Source organism: Oncorhynchus clarkii, chromosome 27 (assembly GCF_045791955.1).
Source record: "Oncorhynchus clarkii lewisi isolate Uvic-CL-2024 chromosome 27, UVic_Ocla_1.0, whole genome shotgun sequence".
Classification (NCBI taxonomy): Eukaryota; Metazoa; Chordata; class Actinopteri; order Salmoniformes; family Salmonidae; genus Oncorhynchus; species Oncorhynchus clarkii.
In genome coordinates, this window is record NC_092173.1 from 8039857 (window position 1) to 8062749 (window position 22893).

Below are 22893 nucleotides of genomic sequence, written 5' to 3' on the forward strand. Positions count from 1 at the left end.
GCTCCTGTGAAAAGTTTGGATGTGCGTAAAATCCTCCATAGTCTAAGTTGGCTTGTGTGTATTACACGCCCACAGGGAGAAACTGTATTTACAGATAGCCTATTTAAAACAAGTTGTTGTTTCGTTTTATTCGAATTCGATCTTTTCAGGCCAGACTGCAATTTACAGTAGGCCTAGCCCCTATATCAGTGCAAACGCTATAGCCTATAAAAAAAAAAATATTTACAAAAATTCAGTGAGAAGTAGGCATTGGTCTGAAGCCAAAAAATAAATTCAATTCACAATGTGTACTGCTCTACCAAGGTTTTCCAATACACAACTTTGACCTACAAGAGTAGTTACATTGCTTTCAGCAAGTATTCGTACATCTGGACATAGTCCACATTTTGTTGTGTTACAGCCTGAATTCAAAACAGATTAAATAGATTTTTCTCTCACCCCTCTACATACAATAGCCCATAGTAGTCCAGTGTATAGTCCAGTGTATATTTGTGACTCGTTTCAGGAAACTAGGCGTATGTCGTGCGTCATTACTTCACAGGAGCGCCATTTGAACGTAAACATTTCTTAATCAAAATGCATTTTTATAAAACACCTGTCTCTGGATTACGTCCATGTATACAGGTAAGATAAGATTTCTAATTTTGTCAGAAAGTCATTTTCATTTCAAGTTAAAGTGTAGTGTTAGATAGCTAGCTAGTTAACGTTAAGTGTATGATCTGTTTAGTAATATTATTCATATCTCAGAGCCATTTGAATTGCTAGTTACAGTCTAATGTTAGCTAGCTAACATTGAACCTGGTTGGTTAGCTACCTGCAGATTCAGGTAGTAACATTATGAGTTGTGATTATGGTTCATTGTTTAGCTAGCTAGCTACATGTCTAAACAAAAGATTCCACTATGCAAATAACTATTTCAATAGAATGTGTATGATGTCACTGCGTCAACTGTCGATAGAGGTAGCTGGTAAATTCTCTGGCTATCTTTTCTCATTTCAGAGCACTCTCGTCTGAGTGTGCCAGAGTGCAGAATAACTGACTAATTTATGAACACTCAACACCCGTTGAATATAGCCGGTGTCAGTAAATGTTGGAAAAAAACGTAATTAAATTGTTGCCAGCAGCACAGTTGCAAACACCAATGCCCTGAATAACATAAAAACTGCCTAACCAGCTCTGTTAGAGCGAGTAAAATGGTGAGCTGTTCTCTCATTTGTGTTTGGACGTAGCTAGCAAGCTAGCCAGCGTTAGTCAGTTAGCTTGGGTGCTTGACTGCTGTTAGGACAGAACACTTGGATCAACCCTACTCCTCGGCCAGAGCGTCAGTGTGCGCTCTGAACGCGCTGAATTTAAGAATGGACAATCTGAAAACCCGCTGAGTTAACGAACGTCCAGAGCACACTCTGGCACTCCAGATTAAATTTATGAACACACCTGTAGTAAATATTTGATTGTTTAGTACATAGCCTCACATGTGAATCCTTAAAGAGATGGGTGGGGCTAAAGCTTAAAAGGGTGTGAACAATGCTGAATGGGTGTTGACAAAGAAGAGCTCTCCAGTAGGTACCAAAACATTCAACATCCATTTTCTCAAAAGTGAAGTTACAAGTTTATCAACTTTCCAAGCAGAATGACTTTCCCATTGCTCCTCAACTGTAGTGTATGATATACCATTTTACCATTCAGAGTCTCTACTTTCATCCAATGTAAAAAACACAATTTCAAAGACCAAATCCAGCATGTCGGTCACATTTGGCCTTGTGTTTTAAGTTATTGTCCTATTGAAAGGTGAATTTGTCTTCCAGTTTCTGTTGGAAAGCAGACTGAACCAGGTTTTCCTCTAGGATTTTACATGTGCTTAGCTCTATTAATTTTCTTTTTATCCTAAAAACACTCCCAAGCATACCCATAACATGATGCAGCCACCACCATGCTTGAAAATATGAAGAGTGGTACTCAGTGATGTGTTGGATTTGCCACAAACATAAATCAAATGAAATTGTATGTCACATGCGCCAAATACAACCTTACCGTGAATACAACCTCACCGTAACCAATCATGCAGTTCAAGAAATAGAGTTAAGAAAATATTTACTAAATAAACTAAAGTTTAAAAAAAAAAATATCTAATCAAAAAGTAACACAAGAAAATGACATAACAATAACGAGGCTATATACAGGGGGTACCGGTACCGAGTCAATGTGTGGGGGTACAGGTTAGTCGAGGTTATTTGTAAAGTGACTATGCATAGATAATGAACAGCGAGTGGGGGGAGGCGGGAGTCAATGTAAATAGCCCGGATGGCCATTTTATTAATTGTTGTTCAGCAGTCTTATGGCTTGGGGGTAGAAGCTGTTAAGGAGCCTTTTGGTCCTAGACTTGGCACTCCTTTACCGCTTGCCGTGCGGTAGCAGAGAGAAGAGTCTATGACTTGGGTGACTGGAGTCTTTGACCATGTTTTTGGCCTCCCTCTGACACTGCCTAGTATATACTGTAGGTCCTGGATGTCAGGAAGCTTGGTCACAGTGATGTACTGGGCCGTACACACTACCCTCTGTAGTGCCTTACGGTCAGATGTCGAGCAGTTGCCATACCAGGCGGTGAGCAATGGTGCAGCTGTAGAACTTTGAGGATCTGGGGACCCATGCCAAAACATAACAGTTTGTATTCAGTACATAAAGTAAATTTCTTTGCCACATTTTTTGCAATTTTACTTTAATGCCTTATTGAAAACCGAATGCATGTTTGGAATATTTGTATTCTGTACAGGCTTCCTTCTTTTTACTCTGTTATTAAGGCTAGTATTGTGGAGTAACTACAATGTTGTTGATCTATCCTCAGTTTTTTTCTATCACATCCATTAAACTGTTTTAAAGTCCCCATTGGCCTCATGGTGAAATCCCTGAGCAGTTTTCTTCCTCTCCGGCAACTGAGTTAGGAAGGAAGCCTGTATCTTTGTAGTGACTGGGTGTATTGATACACCATCCAAAGAATCATTCATAACTTCACCATGCTCAAAGGGATATTCAGTGCCTGCTTTTTACTCACTTACAAATAGGTTATCTTCTTTGCAAGGCATTGGAAAACCTCCCTGGTCTTTGTGGTTGAGTCTGAGTTTTAAATGCATTACTTGACTGAGGGACCATACAGTTAATTGTACAGTATGTGTGGGGTAAAGAGATGAGGTAGTAATTTAAAAATCATGTTAAACATTATTGCACAATCGTCCATGCAACTTATTATGTGACTTGATAAGCACATTTTTACTCCTGACCTTATTTAGGCTTGCCATAACAAAGGGGTTAAATACTAATTGACTCAAGACATTTCAGCTTTTAATTTTGAATGAATGTGTAAAAGTGTCTAAAAACATAATTCCACTTTGACATTATGGGGTATTGTGTCTAATGCCAGTGACACAAAATCTCAATGTAATCCATTTTAAATTCAGGTTGTAACACAACAAAATGTGGAAAAAGTAAAGGTGTGTGAATACTTTCTGAAGGCACTGTATGTTGGTCTATTGTACTTCCAATGATGTGTAGGCAGGTTGCTTAGGATTCCAACCTTCTCAAACAGCCTAATTCATACTCTTAGAGGAGGTGGTCTCACAATAATGCAATGTCTCTGTTCTTTCACTCTGTACTGAGTGAATGTTTATTTCTCTAGCTTGTTGAAAAACAAGAGTCTAAAACAATTTCATTTGATCACATAGCTAACGGAGTTAACAAGCGTGGCATTTTCTTTTGACTGCGCACAGGTCTCGCAAGCAAACAATGATCTTTTTACTTGTGGTAGGCGACTTCAGGTTTTCGGGTACAGAGTGAAAATGAACTTGACACTTGCAAATGTGGATTATAATGACGAAAATAAAATTGCATTGACATTTATACATAAGGTAAGAAATAGAATTTGGATCTTCTAACAGTCATGCGTCTGTTCTGGTGTGCATATGTATTATAAATTAGCAGCGTGGCGGTTTCCCCAAGTTCAGTGTATCTAACTGCCTATAATAGCATCCAAGGATAATCAATAGTTTATTTGTTTGTGCTCTGGTTACACGCAACTGTCCAGGTCAGCAGTTTACACATTTTACTACACCCGCAATAACATCTGCTAAACATGTGACTAATAATGCTGTATTTGATTTGGACTTCAGCCATGTGAAAAACCTCCCATAGCACAATATACCTAGCTTGCTAGCTACCTTCCTTTTACTTCTCATCCAACCCGGCGTTAGTTAGCTTGATACAGATGTTAGCCTTATACTAGCTAGCTGCTACTGTTGCGTAGAAAAAAAGTTGCACCCGGTTTTAGAACTCAGATTCAGCAGGAAAGATGTTAGCATTGTCAGAAATGCTATAAAAAAAAGGTAGCACATCATTGGTTTATATTGGGCAGAAATGTGCACGTGAGAGCACTAAATTGTGAATTGAATCAAAACTGTTGCACCTAAAAACGTTTTCAGTCCAAATGGATCTAAGTCTAATGGTCACCTTATGGACTATGTCGCCTAGTTTTAATCCGATGTCTAGAATTTGAGCTAGGTTTCGGCAAAACATTGTCTGACAATCATAATGCTTATGACCCTGTCAGAAATCCGGTATAGTGGTTCTCGGATCATGACGAGAGGTGGATAGTGTTGCGTACCTCCAATGAAGTTGATTTGCAAATTTTCATCAACATTGGTGTCATATTGGCATACATATGTTGGTTGGGAGATTTGAATTTAACATTGAGTTTCAACCAACGCATACTATAGTCGCACAACTATGTTTAACAATGTATTTCCATATTAACGCAATTCAATTAGAATAATGTAGACTGCAAACATGTTAAAAATATTTAACAAATATTGGGCAGGCTATTGAACTAGGCTATAACGGACTAACATTCGAATTGGAGTTGATGACAACGCTCTGATAGGCCATTGAGAGGCCAAGCTTCGACAAACTGTCAACTTTATCATTCATCAAAACGCAATCCTTTTGCGACACCGCCAGCTAATGCGCCATAATTCTGGTTGTGAAAATGTCCGAAATATTTCTGACACACCCCAAACCTATAAAGCTGCCACCCGCGCTAAGATTTACCATTACATTAGGTTTGTCAAAATACTGCTATTTATGTATAAAGTATAAATACAATGTGAGCATGTTTGACAAATGATACGTTAAGGATAATCTAAAGAAATGTAAATTATTACGTTGGTTTTTCTCGTTGATTGAAGAGGGTTATGTTCATTTCCTGGTCTGAGAATTGATGGGCAAATGGGCGCGTTCCAGTGCATGCTTAATGATACGGTTAATGCAGTAGTAGCTTATCCCGGGGGGACTTGTTCATATCCCCGATTGTGTTTATGCTCTAAAACATGGAATAGCACCTGTATTGAAGTGTGTGCTAGGAAAATATGTATATGTTTATTCACTGAACGTGTTGTTTGGTATTTCATGCCTTGTAATTGATAATCGACCATGATGTCAATTGGGTTGTTCTCATTGGTCAAATGCATAATGGGAAGTGTTATTATTATTATTTTAGTCTTGTAATTTCCTTGTTAGAGGGAGAGAAAGGGTAATGTCGGCATGCTTCTGGGTTTTCAGGTATGATTGAAACCTGTTTTTTTTTTAAATTTTAGCTCTATTTGATTTGATTTATGTTCCTTGTGTCCAGTTAATTATTTTTTTATATGGTGTTCAGTGGCTAAATCTTCACTTGCAAATAAAAGGCCTCAATCTGATCTGCATTACGGCCTCCTCACCATTCAAATAATGCCATTGGGTCAACTTTACAAGTCTACATGATGTACTTGGCCTTCCATAATATTATAGCACAGTATCTTGTATTAATTAAGAAAAGCAAAAATGTTGCCAAGATATTGTGAAGAACCGGTGTTAACAGCAATGTTCCACTAACCATTAAGAGGACACTGTGATAGCTAGGTATTAGCAATGTCCTGACACGGTTGAACATGGAACTGTATGACATAATTGTCTGCCTCCTTCTACCTCCCTACCATGTCCTGTCATCTAGGAAGCTCTGACTGTTCTCTCTCTCTGCTTACTCACCCTCTCGGCTCACACGCCCCATACAGTGGGGCAAAAAAGTATTTAGTCAGCCAGTGCAAGTTCTCCCACTTAAAAAGATGAGGCCTGTAATTTTCATCATAGGTACACTTCAACTATGACAGACTAAATGAGGGAAAAAAATTCAGAAAATCACATTGTAGGATTTGTTATGAATTTATTTGCAAATTATGGTTGAAAATAAGTATTTGGTCACCTACAAACAAGCAAGATTTCTGGCTCTCACAGACCTGTAACTTCTTCTTTAAGAGGCTCCTCTGTCCTCCACTCGTTACCTGTATTAATGGCACCTGTTTGAACTTGTTATCAGTATAAAAGACACCTGTCCACAACCTCAAACAGTCACACTCCAAATTCCACTATGGCCAAGACCAAAGAGCTGTCAAAGGACACCAGAAACAAAATGGTAGACCTGCATCAGGCTGGGAAGACTGAATCTGCAATAGGTAAGCAGCTTGGTTTGAAGAAATCAACTGTGGGAGCAATTATTAGGAAATGGAAGACATACAAGACCACTGATAATCTCCCTCGATCTGGGACTCCACGCAAGATCTCACCCCGTGGGGTCAAAATGATCACAAGAACGGTGAGCAAAAATCCCAGAACCACACGGGGGGACCTAGTGAATGACCTGCAGAGAGCTGGGAGTTTGCTAGAGAGCATTTGGATGATCCAGAAGAAGATTGGGAGAATGTCATATGGTCAGATGAAACCAAAATATAACTTTTTGGTAAAAACTCAACTCGTCGTGTTTGGAGGACAAAGAATGCTGAGTTGCATCCAAAGAACACCATACCTACTGTGAAGCATGGGGGTGGAAACATCATGCTTTGGGGCTGTTTTTCTGCAAAGGGACTAGGACGACAGATCCGTGTAAAGGAAAGAATGAATGGGGCCATGTATCGTGAGATTTTGAGTGAAAACCTCCTTCCATCAGCAAGGGCATTGAAGATGAAACGTGGCTGGGTCTTTCAGCATGACAATGATCCCAAACACACCGCCCGGGGCAACGAAGGAGTGGCTTCGTAAGAAGCATTTCAAGGTCCTGGAGTGGCCTAGCCAGTCTCCAGATCTCAACCCCATACAAAATCTTTGGAGGGAGTTGAAAGTCCGTGTTGCCCAGCAACAGCCCCAAAACATCACTGCTCTAGAGGAGATCTGCATGGAGGAATGGGCCAAAATACCAGCAACAGTGTGTGAACACCTTGTGAAGACTTACAGAAAACGTTTGACCTCTGTCATTGCCAACAAAGGGTATATAACAAAGTATTGAGATAAACTTTTGTTATTGACCAAATACTTATTTTCCACCAAATAAATTCATTAGAAATCCTACAATGTGATTTTCTGGATTTTTTTTCTCATTTTGTCTGTCATAGTTGAAGTGTACCTATGATGAAAATTACAGGCCTCTCTCATCTTTTTAAGTGGCAGAACTTGCACAATTGGTGGCTGACTAAATACTTTTTTCCTCCACTGTATATTGCAGGGCCTGCAAAAACACAGGGGTCAAACTCTACTCCCAAAGGGGTTAAGGAAAGTGTGTGTGTGTGTGTGTGTGTGTGTGTGATATGAGTCATGGGATGCCAAGGACCTAACAGATGGAGTTGCAACTATAAAAGGCAGTGATTATGTTGTTATGGCATCACTATTAATGGAGTGTCAGGGTCGCTGCTGATAATGCTGAATGCTTTTCATAATATATAACCCAGAACACACACACGCACGATGTACACACATACACTCTGAAACAAAAGAGAGAGAGAGAGAGTCACCTTTGTAACTTATCCAGGAGGTCCCTATTATAATAATAGTGAGTGGTCTAGAGAATAGAAGGGTGAGATTCACATACTTATTGTAGATATGAGGCCAATTAATTATCTGAAAAGCAAGGGGGAAGGGGAAATAAGAGCCCATGGGGCTTTGGGTAACAATAGCATTGAGAGAAACAGCGGTAGGCCCAATTTGTAACAACTTCTACACACTGCAGGGACAAGCACTAGATCCAATGATTACAATCCCACCTGAAGCATGTCCAATTCTACACTTCCAAAATTAGGTTCGACACCCAAAGACACCGGGTCGTTATCACATTGAACATCGTGTAACAAAATGTCCATCAACTACGTTGTATTGATTTTCAGAATATAAAGGTGGATGTGGACATGGGTGTGACTTTCCATTTAGAAACAAGAACCCTAGCTGTAGATGCCATCTACAGACCTAGCAACTAAGGGGTAGCCAGCTAGCCGTCTCACCTGCATCGGATCCCTGTAATTACAGTAGTGAGGGCATACATTTTCATTCTTTATCAGTGAAGTCATACATTTTCTGGTACTCTTCACACTAGCCCTTTAATACGTCACTTCCTGCTGGACAAATTACCTTCACACATGAGGTACGCCGGGAGGGGACAGGCAGTTGCCTGGCAACCACTGCAAGCGCAGCCGCATATCCGTATCCGGCAAAGTTGCACCTTCCAACAGCTGCCGGGCATGTGACGTCGGGGAGAAAATCCACCACGTAAAAATGTCTACCACCTTAGAACAGTGACAGTCACAGGGTAAGAGGGTCACCTGCATCAGAAGGCTGGTAGGTTCAGTAACACCAGAGATTCTAGCTGCTATATAGGCGGAGACTTTATTTACTCAAAACCTTGGAGACAGTCCTAGACCCTTTCATATATAACCAATTTGCTTTGGGTAAAATGTTTGATAGAGAGCACAGCTCTTGAAAATCCAGGAGGGGGAAAATAATGTTTCCCAGGACTACCCTAACTCAAACCCATTGGGTTGTAACACTAGCGCCGCCCCAACAGATTTATCACAGCTACAGCTTGCTAGGCCTGTCCCTTTGGGTAGTCTTAACATTGGCTATATGAAATGGATTCTTGCACCCACGTAAGACCACCAACTTGCCCTTTACAGAGGGCTACGTTCGCCTACGGCGATCTCAGTGTTGCCGTTACAGAGGGAAATCTATAGGCAGGTCAGAGTGTATCAACACAGATGAGTAAAATATATAAGACAGAATACCGGCGAAAACAGACAGTATTATCACCTATTCTGATATGGTTTTATAGAAAAATGTCTTGCTATTGCTGTGCAAGTACAATAGAAAGTTCACATCCATGAAAAACATCATGAATGCCAAATGCAAAACCTCTCCACTGTTATTCAATATTATGGTATAGCCTACAGTATTAATATAAGCCATGCAGTGTAGGTTTAAAAAAAATAATAATCGGAATAAAGGCTACTCTTTCTAAAATACTGTCTCGAGTTGATCTGTGTTTGAATTTGTCAAGAAAAGAGATATTCATGAACCTCTGTGGTTCTACACATGTCTGGATTCCAAGCTAGATTCCTCCATAATATACAGTGCATTCTGAAAGTATTCAGACCCCTTGACTTTTCTCTAATCAATCTACACACAATACCCCATAATGACAAAGCGAAAACAGGTTTTTAGACGAATACATTTACATAAGTATTCAGACCCTTTCCTCAGTACTTTGTTGAAGCACCTTTGGCAGCGATTACAGCCTCGAGTCTTCTTGGGTATGATGCTACAAGCTTGGCACACCTGTATTTGGGGAGATTCTCCCATTCGTCTCAGCAGATCCTCTCATGCTCTGTCAGGTTGGTTGGGGAACATCACTGCGTAGCAATTTTCAGGTCTCTCCAGAGTTGTTCGATCGGGTTAAAGTCCGGGCTCTGGCTGGGCAACTCATGGACATTGCCCTGAAGCCATTCCTGCGTTGTCTTCATTGTGTGCTTACAGTCGTGATCCCTTTGGAAGGTGAACCTTCGCCCCAGTTTGAGGTCCTGGGCACACTGGAGCAGGTTTTCATCAAGGATCTCTCTGTACTTTGCTCCGTTAATCTTTCCCTAAATCCTGACTAGTCTCCCAGTCCCTGCCGTTGAAAAACATCCCCACAGCATGCTGCTGCCACCACCATGCTTCACTGTAGAGATGGTGCCAGGTTTCCTCCAGGTGTGACACTTGCAATTCAGGCCAAAGATTTCAATCTTGGTTTCATCAGACCAGATAATCTTGTTTCTCACGGTCTGAGAGTCCATTAGGTGGCTTTTGGCAAACTCCAAGTGGGCTGTCATACCTTTTACTGAGGAGTGGCTTCCGTCTGGCCACTCTACCATAATGGCCTGATTGGTGGAGTGCTGCAGAGATGGTTGTCCTTCTGGAAAGTTCCTCCATCTTCACAGAGGAACTCTGGAGCTCTGTCAGTGACCATCAGGTTCTTGATCACCTCCCTGACCAAGGTCCTTCTCCCCCGATTGCTCAGTTTGGCCGGGCGGCAGCTCTAGGAAGCGTCTTGGTGGTTCCAAAATTCTTCCATTTAAGAATGATGGAGGCCACTGTGTTATTGGGGACTTCAATGCTGCAGGAATTTTTTTGGTACCCTTCCCCAGATCTGTACCTCGACACAATCCAGTCTCAGAGCTCTACGAACAATTCCTTCGACCTCATGGTTTGGATTTTGCTCTGACATGCGCAGTCAATGGTGGGACCTTATGTAGACATATGTGCCAAATCATGTACAATCAATTGAATTTACCACATGCGGACTCCAATCAAGTTGTAGAACCACCTCAAGGATGATCAATGGAAACAGGATGCACCTGAGCTCAATTTCGAGTTCTATAGCAAAAGGTCTGAATACTTAAATTTGCAAAAAATTAAAAAAACATTTAATTTAACTGTTTTTGCTTTGTTATGTGTGTAGATTGATGAGGATTTAATCCCTTTTAGAATAAGGCTGTGATGTAACAAAATGTGGAAAAAGTCAAGGGCTCTGAATACTTTCCAAATGTAGTGTAAATATATTTTCCATAATTTTCAGATTTGACAGATATCAGGCAACCCCCATACTCTCTCACACAAACACACAGAGCAGGTCACCAGTTGGCATGGCTTCAGATGAGACACACACACACAGTAGGGCTGTGCTACGGTGCGTTTAGGGTGTCTGTCGCAACATGTTTATTCTGTTTTTTCCCAACAACGTTATGCCGGGGGCCCTGGGGGAGAAAACTGTGTTTCTGTTTGGGTACACAGCATCACTGGAAATAGAAATAACCTAGAAATAATTTACTGTAAGAGGAGCTATATGCAGATAACATTCTTCCAATTATTCTCCTGAGCTTATCGGCATGCCCATGGGCGCGCCTCCAAGCAATCGTTCCCTTGTACAGTAGCTGCAGTAAGCACTTTCCAATACCACTCCAGTATCTATCTACGCAGATGACCTGAATTTTTATCTATAATGGATCGTACCCCTTAGACTCAGCCTGGATGACGCCACTGCATTACACTTCTGTATATACTTAGGCCTAAATGGCCTCCACGTTCCCATACTGACAGTGTTCAGTGAAAACGCTCGCTTTCCCACTCAACTTCATGTGCACCTAGTGCAGCCCTGTTCCGGTTAGGAGGAATAGGCTGGATATAACAGGGTACAATGAGCCACAACCGAGCCAGTGGGTGTCCTTGTGTTACTTGCCTAAAGCAATTATCCCACTGATGTTACAGTTTGTATCAATCTGATAGGGCAGGCAGGGCCCATAGATATGATGTGGTGATGTGACCAGTGGAGATTTCAGGCAAAGCTGTTCGTGCTGAGCTCATAGGCACATCAGGGAATCTCTGGTTTCACCAGAGCTCTTAGAGATGATTCACTGACATTCAACCATCCACTCGCAGTGCCCGTGATTGTGCTTTTATTCAACTAACGGTAAACCAAATGACAATTCTCGTCCAGTTTATGCGTGTTTTCTGTGTCACACTCCAAACAGGCTTAGAAATCATGAATAGCTAAATAAATCATATAAGAGCATATAAAAATCGTTACGAACCACAAATATTGCAGGTACTATTGTTAGTTGATTTATATACAGTATATATGCTGGTCTGATCACATTGTAACAAGGAACTTTGTATTTCTAATCTACAAAACAAAACAAATGACGTAGTAAAGAATGAGTTGACACCAACTTACCCTCCCCCTCCCCATCCCCAACCACACACCCAAAACTCTGCCACCCCCAACAGAGCACCCATCTCAGTCTCCCCTTCCCCATTCCTGAGCATCAGCTCATGGTAGATACCCATCCCCAGCTTCTGTGTGGAGCCCCAGCGGTAGTGTACTCACCCTCTCGATCTTCTCCAGCCACTCCTTGTTCTGGGCCAGCTCGGCCATAAAGGCCTGGTGCTTCAGCCACTTCTTGTGCAGCTTCTGCGTCTCATCGCGGGATGTGTCACCAGCCATGAGCATCTTCTCTGCCACCCAGTCTCCAAGCTGAGGGACAAGGGAGCTGTCAGTACAGGGTGATCATGCCACTCAATGCATTTGTACTGTCATCTAGTTGGACAATGTAGGCTACTAACAGATGGATGCAGAGTAGCATAGATGCACACATACATAAGAGGCACACACACACACACACACACACACACACACACACACACACACACACACACACACACAATACCTGTACAAACACAAACAGAGACGTAATCTGGCTGAACATATGACCATAGTCATGTGAAAACCTAAGAGATAAATGCAAACAAAAATGAACACCCATGGAAATAATAGAAAAGCAATCATCCAAAACACATGAACACAGAGACACACACACACGAGGACAAGCACGGCAGACACATGAATGCAGACACACGTATTGTACACACAAGCATACACATGGTAACAGCAATTCATTCACATGTACACAGAACACACACAAGCACACATCAACACAAGCACATAATCCATTGGCACATTAGTTATAAAAGCAAGCTGACCATTACATTTAGGGCCAAACATACAAAAGGACTTGCAAATATCCCTGCCCATTCAAAATCATCAGTACAAGCAATATCTCCATCGCCTGCTTGCCACCCACATATTTCCACCCCCATCCTCTGAACTAGTCTCTCTCGTCCTCGACTGCTAGTCCCCTGAGATTTAACGGGAAATCGGTTCCATTTACCGGCAGGCAGCGTTTAACGGGAACGACTCATAGGGTTGTGATGGGTGACGGTACGTATCCACATCCTCGACCTGCCCGTCCAGGTAGGAATAAAGCACAAATCCCCACAGTCAAAGAGAGATGCTGCAGGAATCAAAACAAACAAGCAGCAAGGCAAAGCTGCTCCTCCCCCCCAAAAAAACCCCAGATAAGATGACGTTGAGGCTGCACTAGCCCCTCTGCTGCTGCGTTGCCGTGGCGTGTTGCCGTGGCGCGTTGCTCTGGCTGGTGTGTTCAACCCAGAGAGAGGGAGAAGGGAAGGAGGCGGACCACTGACAAGTGAGAGAGAATGAGAAATGGAGAAATGAAAAATCTCCACAAAACAATAAACACGCAGGCTCCGGGAGCAGGTTTGCCCCTCCCCATGAACCCTATCCTCTCCCCCTCATTCAGCCCCCACCTACAGATATCTGGGCTGGGATTTGGAGGCATCCGTGATAGCCTGGAGGCTCAGTGGTTGTGGTTAGTAATGCTGTGAGGTGAGGGAGGGAGGAAGGAGGGATTAGATGCGGGAGGAGGGGGCCGGCGTTTGATAGTGTCAAGGGAGGGGAGAGATTCTGCTCCTCTGGCTCCTCCAAAGAAATCCAGACACGAAATCCAGACACCTCACGACTCCCTCTATCACATTCCTATTGTCTTTCTTCTCCACCCCCAACCCCCACCCCTTTTGCCTGGCTCTCTCTCGCTCTTGGTTTGTCCCTCTGCTGCAGTCCTTGCCTCTTCCAGGTGCACGCGGCTGTATTCCGGGCTGTCACAAGCCCCAGTATCTCCGACCCTGCTGCTGCTGCAGTGGCTGAGCAGTGCGAGGTGATCGAAAGCTTGCACATGATCGAGCCATCGAGGGAGAGCCAGAGAGGGAGCGAGAGAGAGAGAGAGGGGGTGAGCAACAGAGAGAGAGAGATCCTACGCTGTTGTGAGGCGTCACCAGGGAGAATGCTCTGCACTTGAAATTACATCACTGAGTGGGGGGGGGGGGGGGTTTGCTTTCGTTTAAAGGGTCCACGGTATATTCCTCTCCGACGGCCCGCTATTCTCCTCAACCTCTTAGCATCCTACTCTCTGGAGGCGGGGACCACCCCTGGATGCTCCCCTCCTGACCAGAGAGGTCAGTTGGGTCACAGGCAGATAAGCCCCCCCTGGGACTCCAAATGAATTCTACCCATGTGGAGACTGGGAGGCAGCAGCTTATGGGAAATATAAGAACGGCGCTCATCAAATGGACTCCAGTGTATCACTGCTATTAGAGATGATGAGCCTCTGCCTCCAGTCCACAGTCAGGTCCGATCAATGTGATGTGCCACTAGAGATCCTGGGTTCGAGTCCAGGCTCTGTCGCAGCCGGCCGCGACCGGGAGACCCATGGGGCGGCGCACAATTGGCCCAGGGCCGCCCGGGTTGTGTCAAGAAGCAGTGCATTGTGTCAAGAAGCAGTGCGGCTTGGCTGGGTTGTGTTTCGGGGGACGCACGGCTCTCGACCTTCACCTCTCCAGAGTCCGTACAGGAGTTGCAGCGATGGGACAAGACTGTAACTACTACCAATTGGACACCACAAAATTTGGGAGAAAAAAAAAACATTTTTGGGGGGGGTCATGGTAACAACCAACCACTGGATGTGCATCAACCCTTTTTTTCTCAAGCCAGTACAGCTGTATCATAAGAGTGAAAGTTAAGAACACACTGCTGCACATTCTTACAAACTGTCGCAGTGTGTGTCATTCTCATACAGTAGGCCACACACTGGAAGGGAAGCCTTCTACCACAGATACACACTCCCTATACCCTGAATTAATGATATAGGGAAGTGGTGGTGAATTATTCAACGCAGAGAGAAAGTTGCAGAAACAGAATAAAGCTCTGTGTTAGGTAGGGTAGCTCAGGGGCACACTATGAAACCCTTTGAACAGGTGATATATCCAGTAGAGGTCGACCGATTATGATTTTTCAACGCCAATTCCGATTATTGGAGGACCCAATAGCCGAAACCGATTAATCTGCCGTTTTTTTTTTTTTTTGTAATAATGACAATTACAACAATACTGAATGAACACTTATTTTAACTTAGTATAATACATCAATACAATCAATTTAGCCTCAAGTAAATAATGAAACATGTTCAATTTGGTTTAAATAATGCAAAAACAAAGTGTTGGAGAAGAAAGTAAAAGTGCAATATGTGCTATGTCAGAAAGCTAACGTTTAAGTTCCTTGCTCAGAACATGAGAACATATGAAAGCTGGTGGTTCCTTTTAACATGAGTCTTCAATATTCCCAGGTAAGAAGTTTTAGGTTGTAGTTATTATAGGAATTATAGGACTATTTCCCTCTATACCATTTGTATTTCATTAACCTTTGACTATTGGATGTTCTTATAGGCACTTTAGTATTGCCAGTAACTTACCTTGGCTTACTGCATTCGCGTTACAGGCAGTCTCCTTGTGGAGTGCAACGAGAGAGAGCCAGGTCGTTATTGCGTTGGACTAGTTAACTGTAAGGTTGCAAGATTGAATCCCCCGAGCTGACAAGGTGAAAATCTGTCGTTCTGCCCCTGAACAAGGCAGTTAACCCACTAGGGTTAATGACTAGGCCGTCATTGAAAATAAGAATGTGTTCTTAACGGACATGCCTAGTTAAATAAAGATTAAATAAAGGTGTCAAATATATATATAGATCGGCAAATCTGCACCCAAAAATACCGATTTCCGATTGTTATGAAAACTTGAAATCGGTCCTAATTAATCGGCCATTCCGATTAATCGGTCGACCTTTAATATCCAGGTTCGGCACTGGACACTGAATATGGCTCTTCTGACACATAGGCACACAGCACAGCTTAAACATGGCAGTCAAAGTCATGTCAATCATAGCAAAGCATCATCTTCCTTTACAACCAAATTACAAATATCCACCGACTATCAACTAGGTCCGCCTCTCTGAAGGGGTTTGCCAGAAGTTGACTGTCCAGTCAGAAAGATCCAGCAGGTCAACAACGACAACTAATCACATCAAAACCTCAGAAGAGTCAAGTTCGTCTGTCGCTCACATCCCCAAGTTAAGCATCTAACACAGCAGCCGGCTGGCTCAAATCATTCAACTTACATAGACAAAGAAAAAATTGTTGTCAACCCTGATATAAAGATTAAGGAAGGGATAGACCCCACCACAGGTCTGTCATTCAATTTCAGCTAAGCAGAGTTGTAGTATATCACTGAAGGATCCAGCAACACAATATCCATCTGGAGGTTTGAGCCTGACCTCCTGTGGTCCCAAGCAAAGCCATGTACAGCACAGCACCGAACACAAGCCCTTTTTTTAACCCCTACAACCTCCCATTGGTTATTCCATTGATATGCCAGCGTTGGTTGTGACATTTTTTTTCATGTTGTGTCCTACCTCGTGGCAGTCCTGTAGTAATCTCTGGAGCCCCCACTGGCCGTTGAGCCTCTCCAGCCACTGTTGGGCCAGCTCCCGGTTCTGGTTGCCTCTGTGGAGGAGAGAAACATAGAGCCATTCATTCACACAGTGCATCAATCACTCTACTGGTATCTGCAACTGTAACTCCATGTATAAGGTTGATGGCTTTGGTGCAGCACACCGAGCAATAGTGAGTCCATTGTAAAGATGAGAGTCGGCCAACGGCTTCATCTAAATATCTCCCTAACATGTGGTCGCCCCATGCTATTGTTGGCGTGGAGGTTTGAATATGGGTTGACTAGTCCCCTCCTCGCCTCACCCATCAGTATGAATGTCATGCTTTGCTGTTAAAAGAAAGTACTAACAAGGGGAGTTTCTTTTTCGGTTGCTTATGCTTTGTCTCCTCGTGTGTACCATTCTGTTAGTGAAGCCCACCTGCTACCAAGACCACTGCATTATCACCATAGTAATTAACTCGTATTTCAAGGATGAACAACATTTTCTATTTCAATATCCATAGTGTATTCAAATATGGTGTTGTGCCTCTGCTAAGTGACAAGTGACACATCTACCTATACCTCATGCGTTTCAGACTTGACCACAGCCCCCCCCCCCCCCCCCCGTATAAATATGGGTCGATCTAGCCTCACATTTCATTTTCATGCCCATGTGCTCTTCTAAACATAGCCAGAGATGTTTAAGAAATATTGTAAAATGGCTTTGCTATACATTCGCATGGTCAGAGTGGAACAATCCTATGTCGCCACCCACCTGTTAGCGAGGGTGTCCACACGCTCCCTGATACGGTCCGAGTAGATGTTGCTCTGGCTAATGAGGCTCTCTCCGGCCTCGATGACAGCCTTGATGCGATGCAGGTTGAGCTCCATGGTGGTGGTAAAGTCCTTGTGCTTCTTGATGGCAGCCTCCACCGTCTCCACCGTGGCGGGGAGCTCAACGTGGGCCAAGGCTGACTCCTGGAGGGGGACGGGGAGAATGGACAGAGTCAGAACCACACGTCAGTGACGAGTTTGTAAATGCCCAAGAGATTAGAGGGAATAGAGTGAAAACTGAGAGAGAAAATGGGAATATTACTGTAACAAGTCCGTGTGTAGTATGTGCTCGCAGACATGGGTATCATCTCATGGCATTTTAGCAATAACTACATTAGCATGTTTACTACATGCAAAGAGGTGCAGATTCTATTTTGCTGAATGATAAATATGCTGATCTCTAAGGACTATAATGAGGTCAGGTTTCAGTCACTATTGGCAAGGAACAATACATTGTTTTCCTGATCAATGGATGTCTGAATTGCGACGGCTGAATTGTTGTGTTCAACACAACCACACGTAAAGCAAAGCGATAGCGTGAGGACATTCCTGTATGTATGGTCAGATAAACGCTACAAGGGTTGAGAGAAACATGGGGACATGGGAAGACCAAAAACAAGTCATGGCACTCCGTTTGACAATTATTCAAAAAATGAAACCCTTTGGCCTCTGTGCCTAAGGGAGAACTGGGTCTCTGGTAAAGGTATGTCAGCAAACCAGAACAGACATGCTCTGACACACGGACAGAGCAGTCGGGGGAAATGCGTGACATTTCAACTGGAATGGAACACTGTCTGCACGCAAAGTCCTGCAATGGAGTGCACTTTATAAAATGGTGTGCATAATTCCGGCATGATTAGCCTATAGACCGCCATACTGTACATAATCACACACATGGCACAATAAAGGACGATATAATGTGCATGAATATAAATGCAAAACAAACATTTTTTAAATGAACTACATGTTGACATTTTAACCTTATTGTCATGTCTACTCCCACTCCAGCGCTCAACGTCGCCAGGTTTACTATCCACCGGTCCTGGCAACCCATCATGACGCACACCTGGCAACCCATCATGACGCACATCTGGCAACCCATCATGACGCACATCTGGCAACCCATCATGATGCACACCTGGCAACCCTCATGACCTACACCTGGCAACCCTCATGACGCACACCTGGCAACCCTCATGGCGCACACCTGGCAACCCTCATGGCGAACATCTTGCTGGGATTTCCTGCTATAGAGCCTCCTATGAATTCTACATCTAGGCTAGTAATCACAGGCATATGCTGTGCTGTGTGTAACTGTAAAAGCAACCCTCTGATCATTTCCACAATGCCCTATACACATCCTTTTTGGTTCCAGGTAGAACCCTCTGTGTAAAGGGTTCTCCATGGAACTCAAAAGGGTTCTACCTAGAACCAAAAACTATTCTTCAAAGGGTTCTCCTATGGGGACAGCGAAGAACCCATTTAGGTTCTAAATAGCACTTTGTTTTCTAAGAGTGCAGGCCTGGGGTTTTCCCTGGCAGCATAGCGGGTATAGAACGTTGGCCCCTCACTGTAATAGCACTGACCCTCACTGTAATAGCACTGACCCTCACTGTAATAGCACTGACCCTCACTGTAATTGCACTGACCCTCACTGAAATAGCACTGACCCTCACTGTAATAGCACTGACCCTCACTGTAATAGCACTGACCCTCACTGTAATAGCACTGTGCTTCTACAGCATCCATATCTAGTACAGTCAGAAGTCATATTCTACCGTCTTTAGCTATTCATGTTTAGTAAGAATTACTGACTAATAACACAGATTAGCTAATGATGATTTGGGATGAATTGAGTCAGTAGGACTAACTACTAGACGTTGCTAATGGATATACTGGTGTTGGGATGTCCAACAAGAGGCTAACTGACCTGGTTGTTGAGGAAGGCCTCTGCCTGCTTGACGTCCCTCAGGAAGAGGTGGAAGATGTGCGCCTGCACCAGCACCTCCCTCCGGCTCTCCCACATCTCTAGCAGCTTGTTCCAGCCCACATCCAGCTTCTGGAGCCACTGCTGCAGCGCCGCGTATGGCAGCGGCGCCTCCTCGGCCTCCAGCAGCTCGTTGACCGCCTGCAGCCGCTCGTAGTCTTCCTCGTACCTCCCGATCTCCTCCTTCAGCGCCGCGTGGCGGTTGATCAGCCTCTCGGCCTCCTCCAGCGCGTTGGGCAGCTCGTCGCTAGCTGCCGCCGTCTGCGTCTGCACCAGCCACGTCAGAAAGGAGTCCAGGTCCTGGATGAACTGCTGCAGCCGCCCCGCCACCATCAGAGAGTCCTCGCAGCCCTGCAGCGTGCGCTTCAGCTCCTCCCACTCTACACTGATACCCTCGAAGGGCTCCAGGACCTCCATGGCCTTGGCCGGGTGCGAGATGGCCAGTTCCTCTGCCTCCTGCTGCAGGTGAAGCAGCTTGGGCTCCAGCACGGCTAGGGCCCCCTCCATGGTGGAGAGTCGGCGCTGCAGGGCCAGCACCCCGCCCAGGTCACTCCCCACGTACTGAGTGGCGTCGATGGCCTTGCGCTTCTCCTGGATCTGGGACTTGATCTCAGCACACTCCAGCAGGTAGTTCTGGAGACGGAGGACAGAGTCCAGGTGGTCCTTCTTCTGCTCCACCATCTCCACGATGCGGTTCCATCTAGAGGGGACAGACAGGGGCACAGGGGAGGGCGGGTCAGACGGGCACACGGGTGGGGAAAGACAAGAGCACAGGGTTGTAGAGGGGGGAGGTAACAGACAGGGGCACAGTGGTGGGGAGGTGGGGTACAGGAGTGGGGATGGGGGCAGGGTTAGTCTGCATCCGCTTGAAGCTTATAATTCAGTCAGTATACTAAAACATACACTAAGTATTAAATATTGTTACAATTTTACATTTTGCCCAAGAGGATGGAATCAATAGTGCAATTGATCAAATGCATTAATGAGGGACATTGATTTTGCATGTTAGTTGTCATTTGCATCTCAAAGCCTTTTGTCTTTTTCTTCACACAGGCTGTTAATATGGTCCCCATGCAAAAGAACAGGCATGAATTATAGTAATTTAGCGAAGCATATCTGACATGACGTCATGCCAGAACCCTATAGCCAGAGGCTTCAAAGGGTATCAATATCATGAAGCACCATTGGCCAGATATGGTCAAAGCATTAAGCAAACCTGAACATCAGAAGCCGAAGTCTACCTAAACTATGTCACCGAGATGTACAATATCAATGAACGCTATATTTAGTCACAACTAAAACAGTTTGAGACTGAGGGAGAATATAGTAAAGCCAAATAGAACACATTTTGGGCAGGTTGGTCTTGCACCCAGTGTGGCAGGCAGTCGACACAGATGGTCACCCTGAGATAGGCTATGTATGCCAAAGTTAGGAGGAACTGGGCCACTGTAGCATTTCACCAATACCATCATCCACTACCCTGGCCCTGGCCTTAGATCTGTCTGCCTGTTTCTCCATGGTGTCACTAGGGTCTCTGGTCCAATCAGTCCCCTTCCAGGTCTATCAGCAGGGAGCATGTGATCATCATGGTTTCTGTTGCTCCCGATCTGGGCCAAATAAGAACAGTGGACCAGATTCTTCTTATCAACCCTCCTCCCTTCCCTTATATGGTAGGAAATTATCTAAGAATGAGGTAACTGGGCCAATTTGAAAAAAATATCATCAATGCACTACACCCCATGTGCTGTACATGGATTGACAGATGTGTTTCTATGGCTGCGTTTACACAGGCATCCCAATTCTGATTCTTTTTGAATTGGACTTTTGACTAATCAGATCTTTTCAGAATCGGGCTGCCTGTATAAAAGCAGCCTATCTAGTGTTCAGTTTGATTTTTTTTAAATCCTGTGTTGATGCTTCTCTATTCAACAAAACATAACTCCCATGTTAATTATGCAATGCAGATAAGTAACGTTTTCATCACATATTGGTGCTGTGTGGGTAAATAGAGAGACCCGTAGGTCTATGTTATGTCTGGTTGTGGAGTAGACCTGGGGTGCATTCATTAGTGCGCACCATAGCAAACTGTAGCAAAACATTCTTATTGGTTAAGTTCAGTTTTGTCCTTCCCCGTTTTGGCCTTTTGCTTCTGTTTGGTTCCTAGTGAATACACCTCGGAGTTGGTCAGTCAGAGAACAGTGGGGTGGGTTACCTGCTGTTGAGATGGTCCTGACAGCCTCTGACCTCTGTAGAGCTGGGGTGACCACTGTCCAGGAGCTGCTGCACTATCTGGTTCACGTCCAGGATCCTTCCCATCAGGCTGTTCATCTCCTGGTCCAGGCTCTCAAACCTACAAAGAGTGTGAAACGAGAGGAGGGAGAATGTATGTTTTAAAATGACAGTGTTATGTAGCCCTTATGAGGGAGGGTTCAAGGAACAGATTCCCTAAAAATGTATGACTAACTTTATATACTTAAAGCCTGACTTAAATCGAACATTATCCCTATGATCTCCACCGCAGACAGGAGCTGTACCTATGGGCTATGACCTCCACGTCCTCCAGCCTCTCTGGAACCTCCATCTTGTTGAGCCACTGCTCCTTCTCGTCGATCCACACCTCGCAGGCGTTGACCTCGCTGAACATGAGGTAGACGGCCAGCGCGTCGTGCAGCCACTGCTGCCTCAGGACGGCCACCTCGGCCACCTCGGTGTACAGCTGCTCCGCCTCGCCCATTCTTGACTGCACCTCGTCCAGCTCCCGGTAGTGCAGTGGCAGCGCCACCATGTGTTTGCGCAGAGTTACTACATGCAGCCGGTGCTTGTCCACGGCCTCGCGCACGCCCCGGTGCTTCTTGAGCAGTGACTGGGTGGAGTACTCGTCATGGCCGAAGTCCTCGCTGGACACTAGACGGTAGGCGTCCTGCAGCCATGCCAACAAGTCATCCGTCTCTGTGCTGAACTGGAAGAAGTTGAGTGCCTCCTGCAGGTGGCCCAGTCTCTGCGCCGCCTGATCCTCCAGCCTCTTCCACTCCCCTTTCACCTCCATGATGCGCTCCTGGATGCCCCCCGTGCCAAAACTCTTCTCCATCAGGATCTGCTTGCCCTTCTTCATGGTCTGTTGGAGGAGGGAGCGGTGGGCCAGCAGCTCCCCAGCCAGGGTCTTGTGTTTCTGGAGCAGCCGCAGCACGCTGCTCAGGTCCTTGCCGCAGGTCTGGGCGGCCAGGATGGAGCTCTTCTCGCGGATCCAGGCCTCAGACTCCTCCACCTCCTGGAAGAAGGCCCAAAGGTGCTGAGACTCCTCCAGCTCCGAGCACCGCTTGGCTGCCAGCTGCTTGAGCTCCTCCAGGCAGGTGCTGACGTGGTTGACCCGGTTGCAGATCACCTGGGGGTCACAGGGCTGGTAGCCTGGGAAGGAGAGAGAATAGGGAACAGGGGACAGCACTCAATATACATGTCTTTATTAGTGATGTCTATGGGGGACTGTATCCAAAGACTCAATTAACTTAGCATGTAAACAAAACACTACT

At 44.7% G+C, this 22893-nt stretch overlaps 1 protein-coding gene across 1 annotated transcript in view; it reads right to left on the reverse strand.

Annotated features, from left to right (window-relative positions):
* The window catches only part of LOC139385617 (spectrin beta chain, non-erythrocytic 4-like), a 62910-nt gene that overhangs the window by 17389 nt on the left and 22628 nt on the right, over nucleotides 1-22893 (reverse strand). Inside the window, exons 14-19 of the mRNA XM_071130831.1 lie at nucleotides 21901-22771; nucleotides 21579-21716; nucleotides 19310-20066; nucleotides 17321-17523; nucleotides 16529-16619; nucleotides 12260-12406 (exon numbers count right to left, since the gene is read on the reverse strand). Of these exons, the coding sequence (XP_070986932.1) occupies nucleotides 12260-12406; nucleotides 16529-16619; nucleotides 17321-17523; nucleotides 19310-20066; nucleotides 21579-21716; nucleotides 21901-22771 (2207 nt within the window). The remainder of the gene's footprint in view (nucleotides 1-12259; nucleotides 12407-16528; nucleotides 16620-17320; nucleotides 17524-19309; nucleotides 20067-21578; nucleotides 21717-21900; nucleotides 22772-22893) is intronic.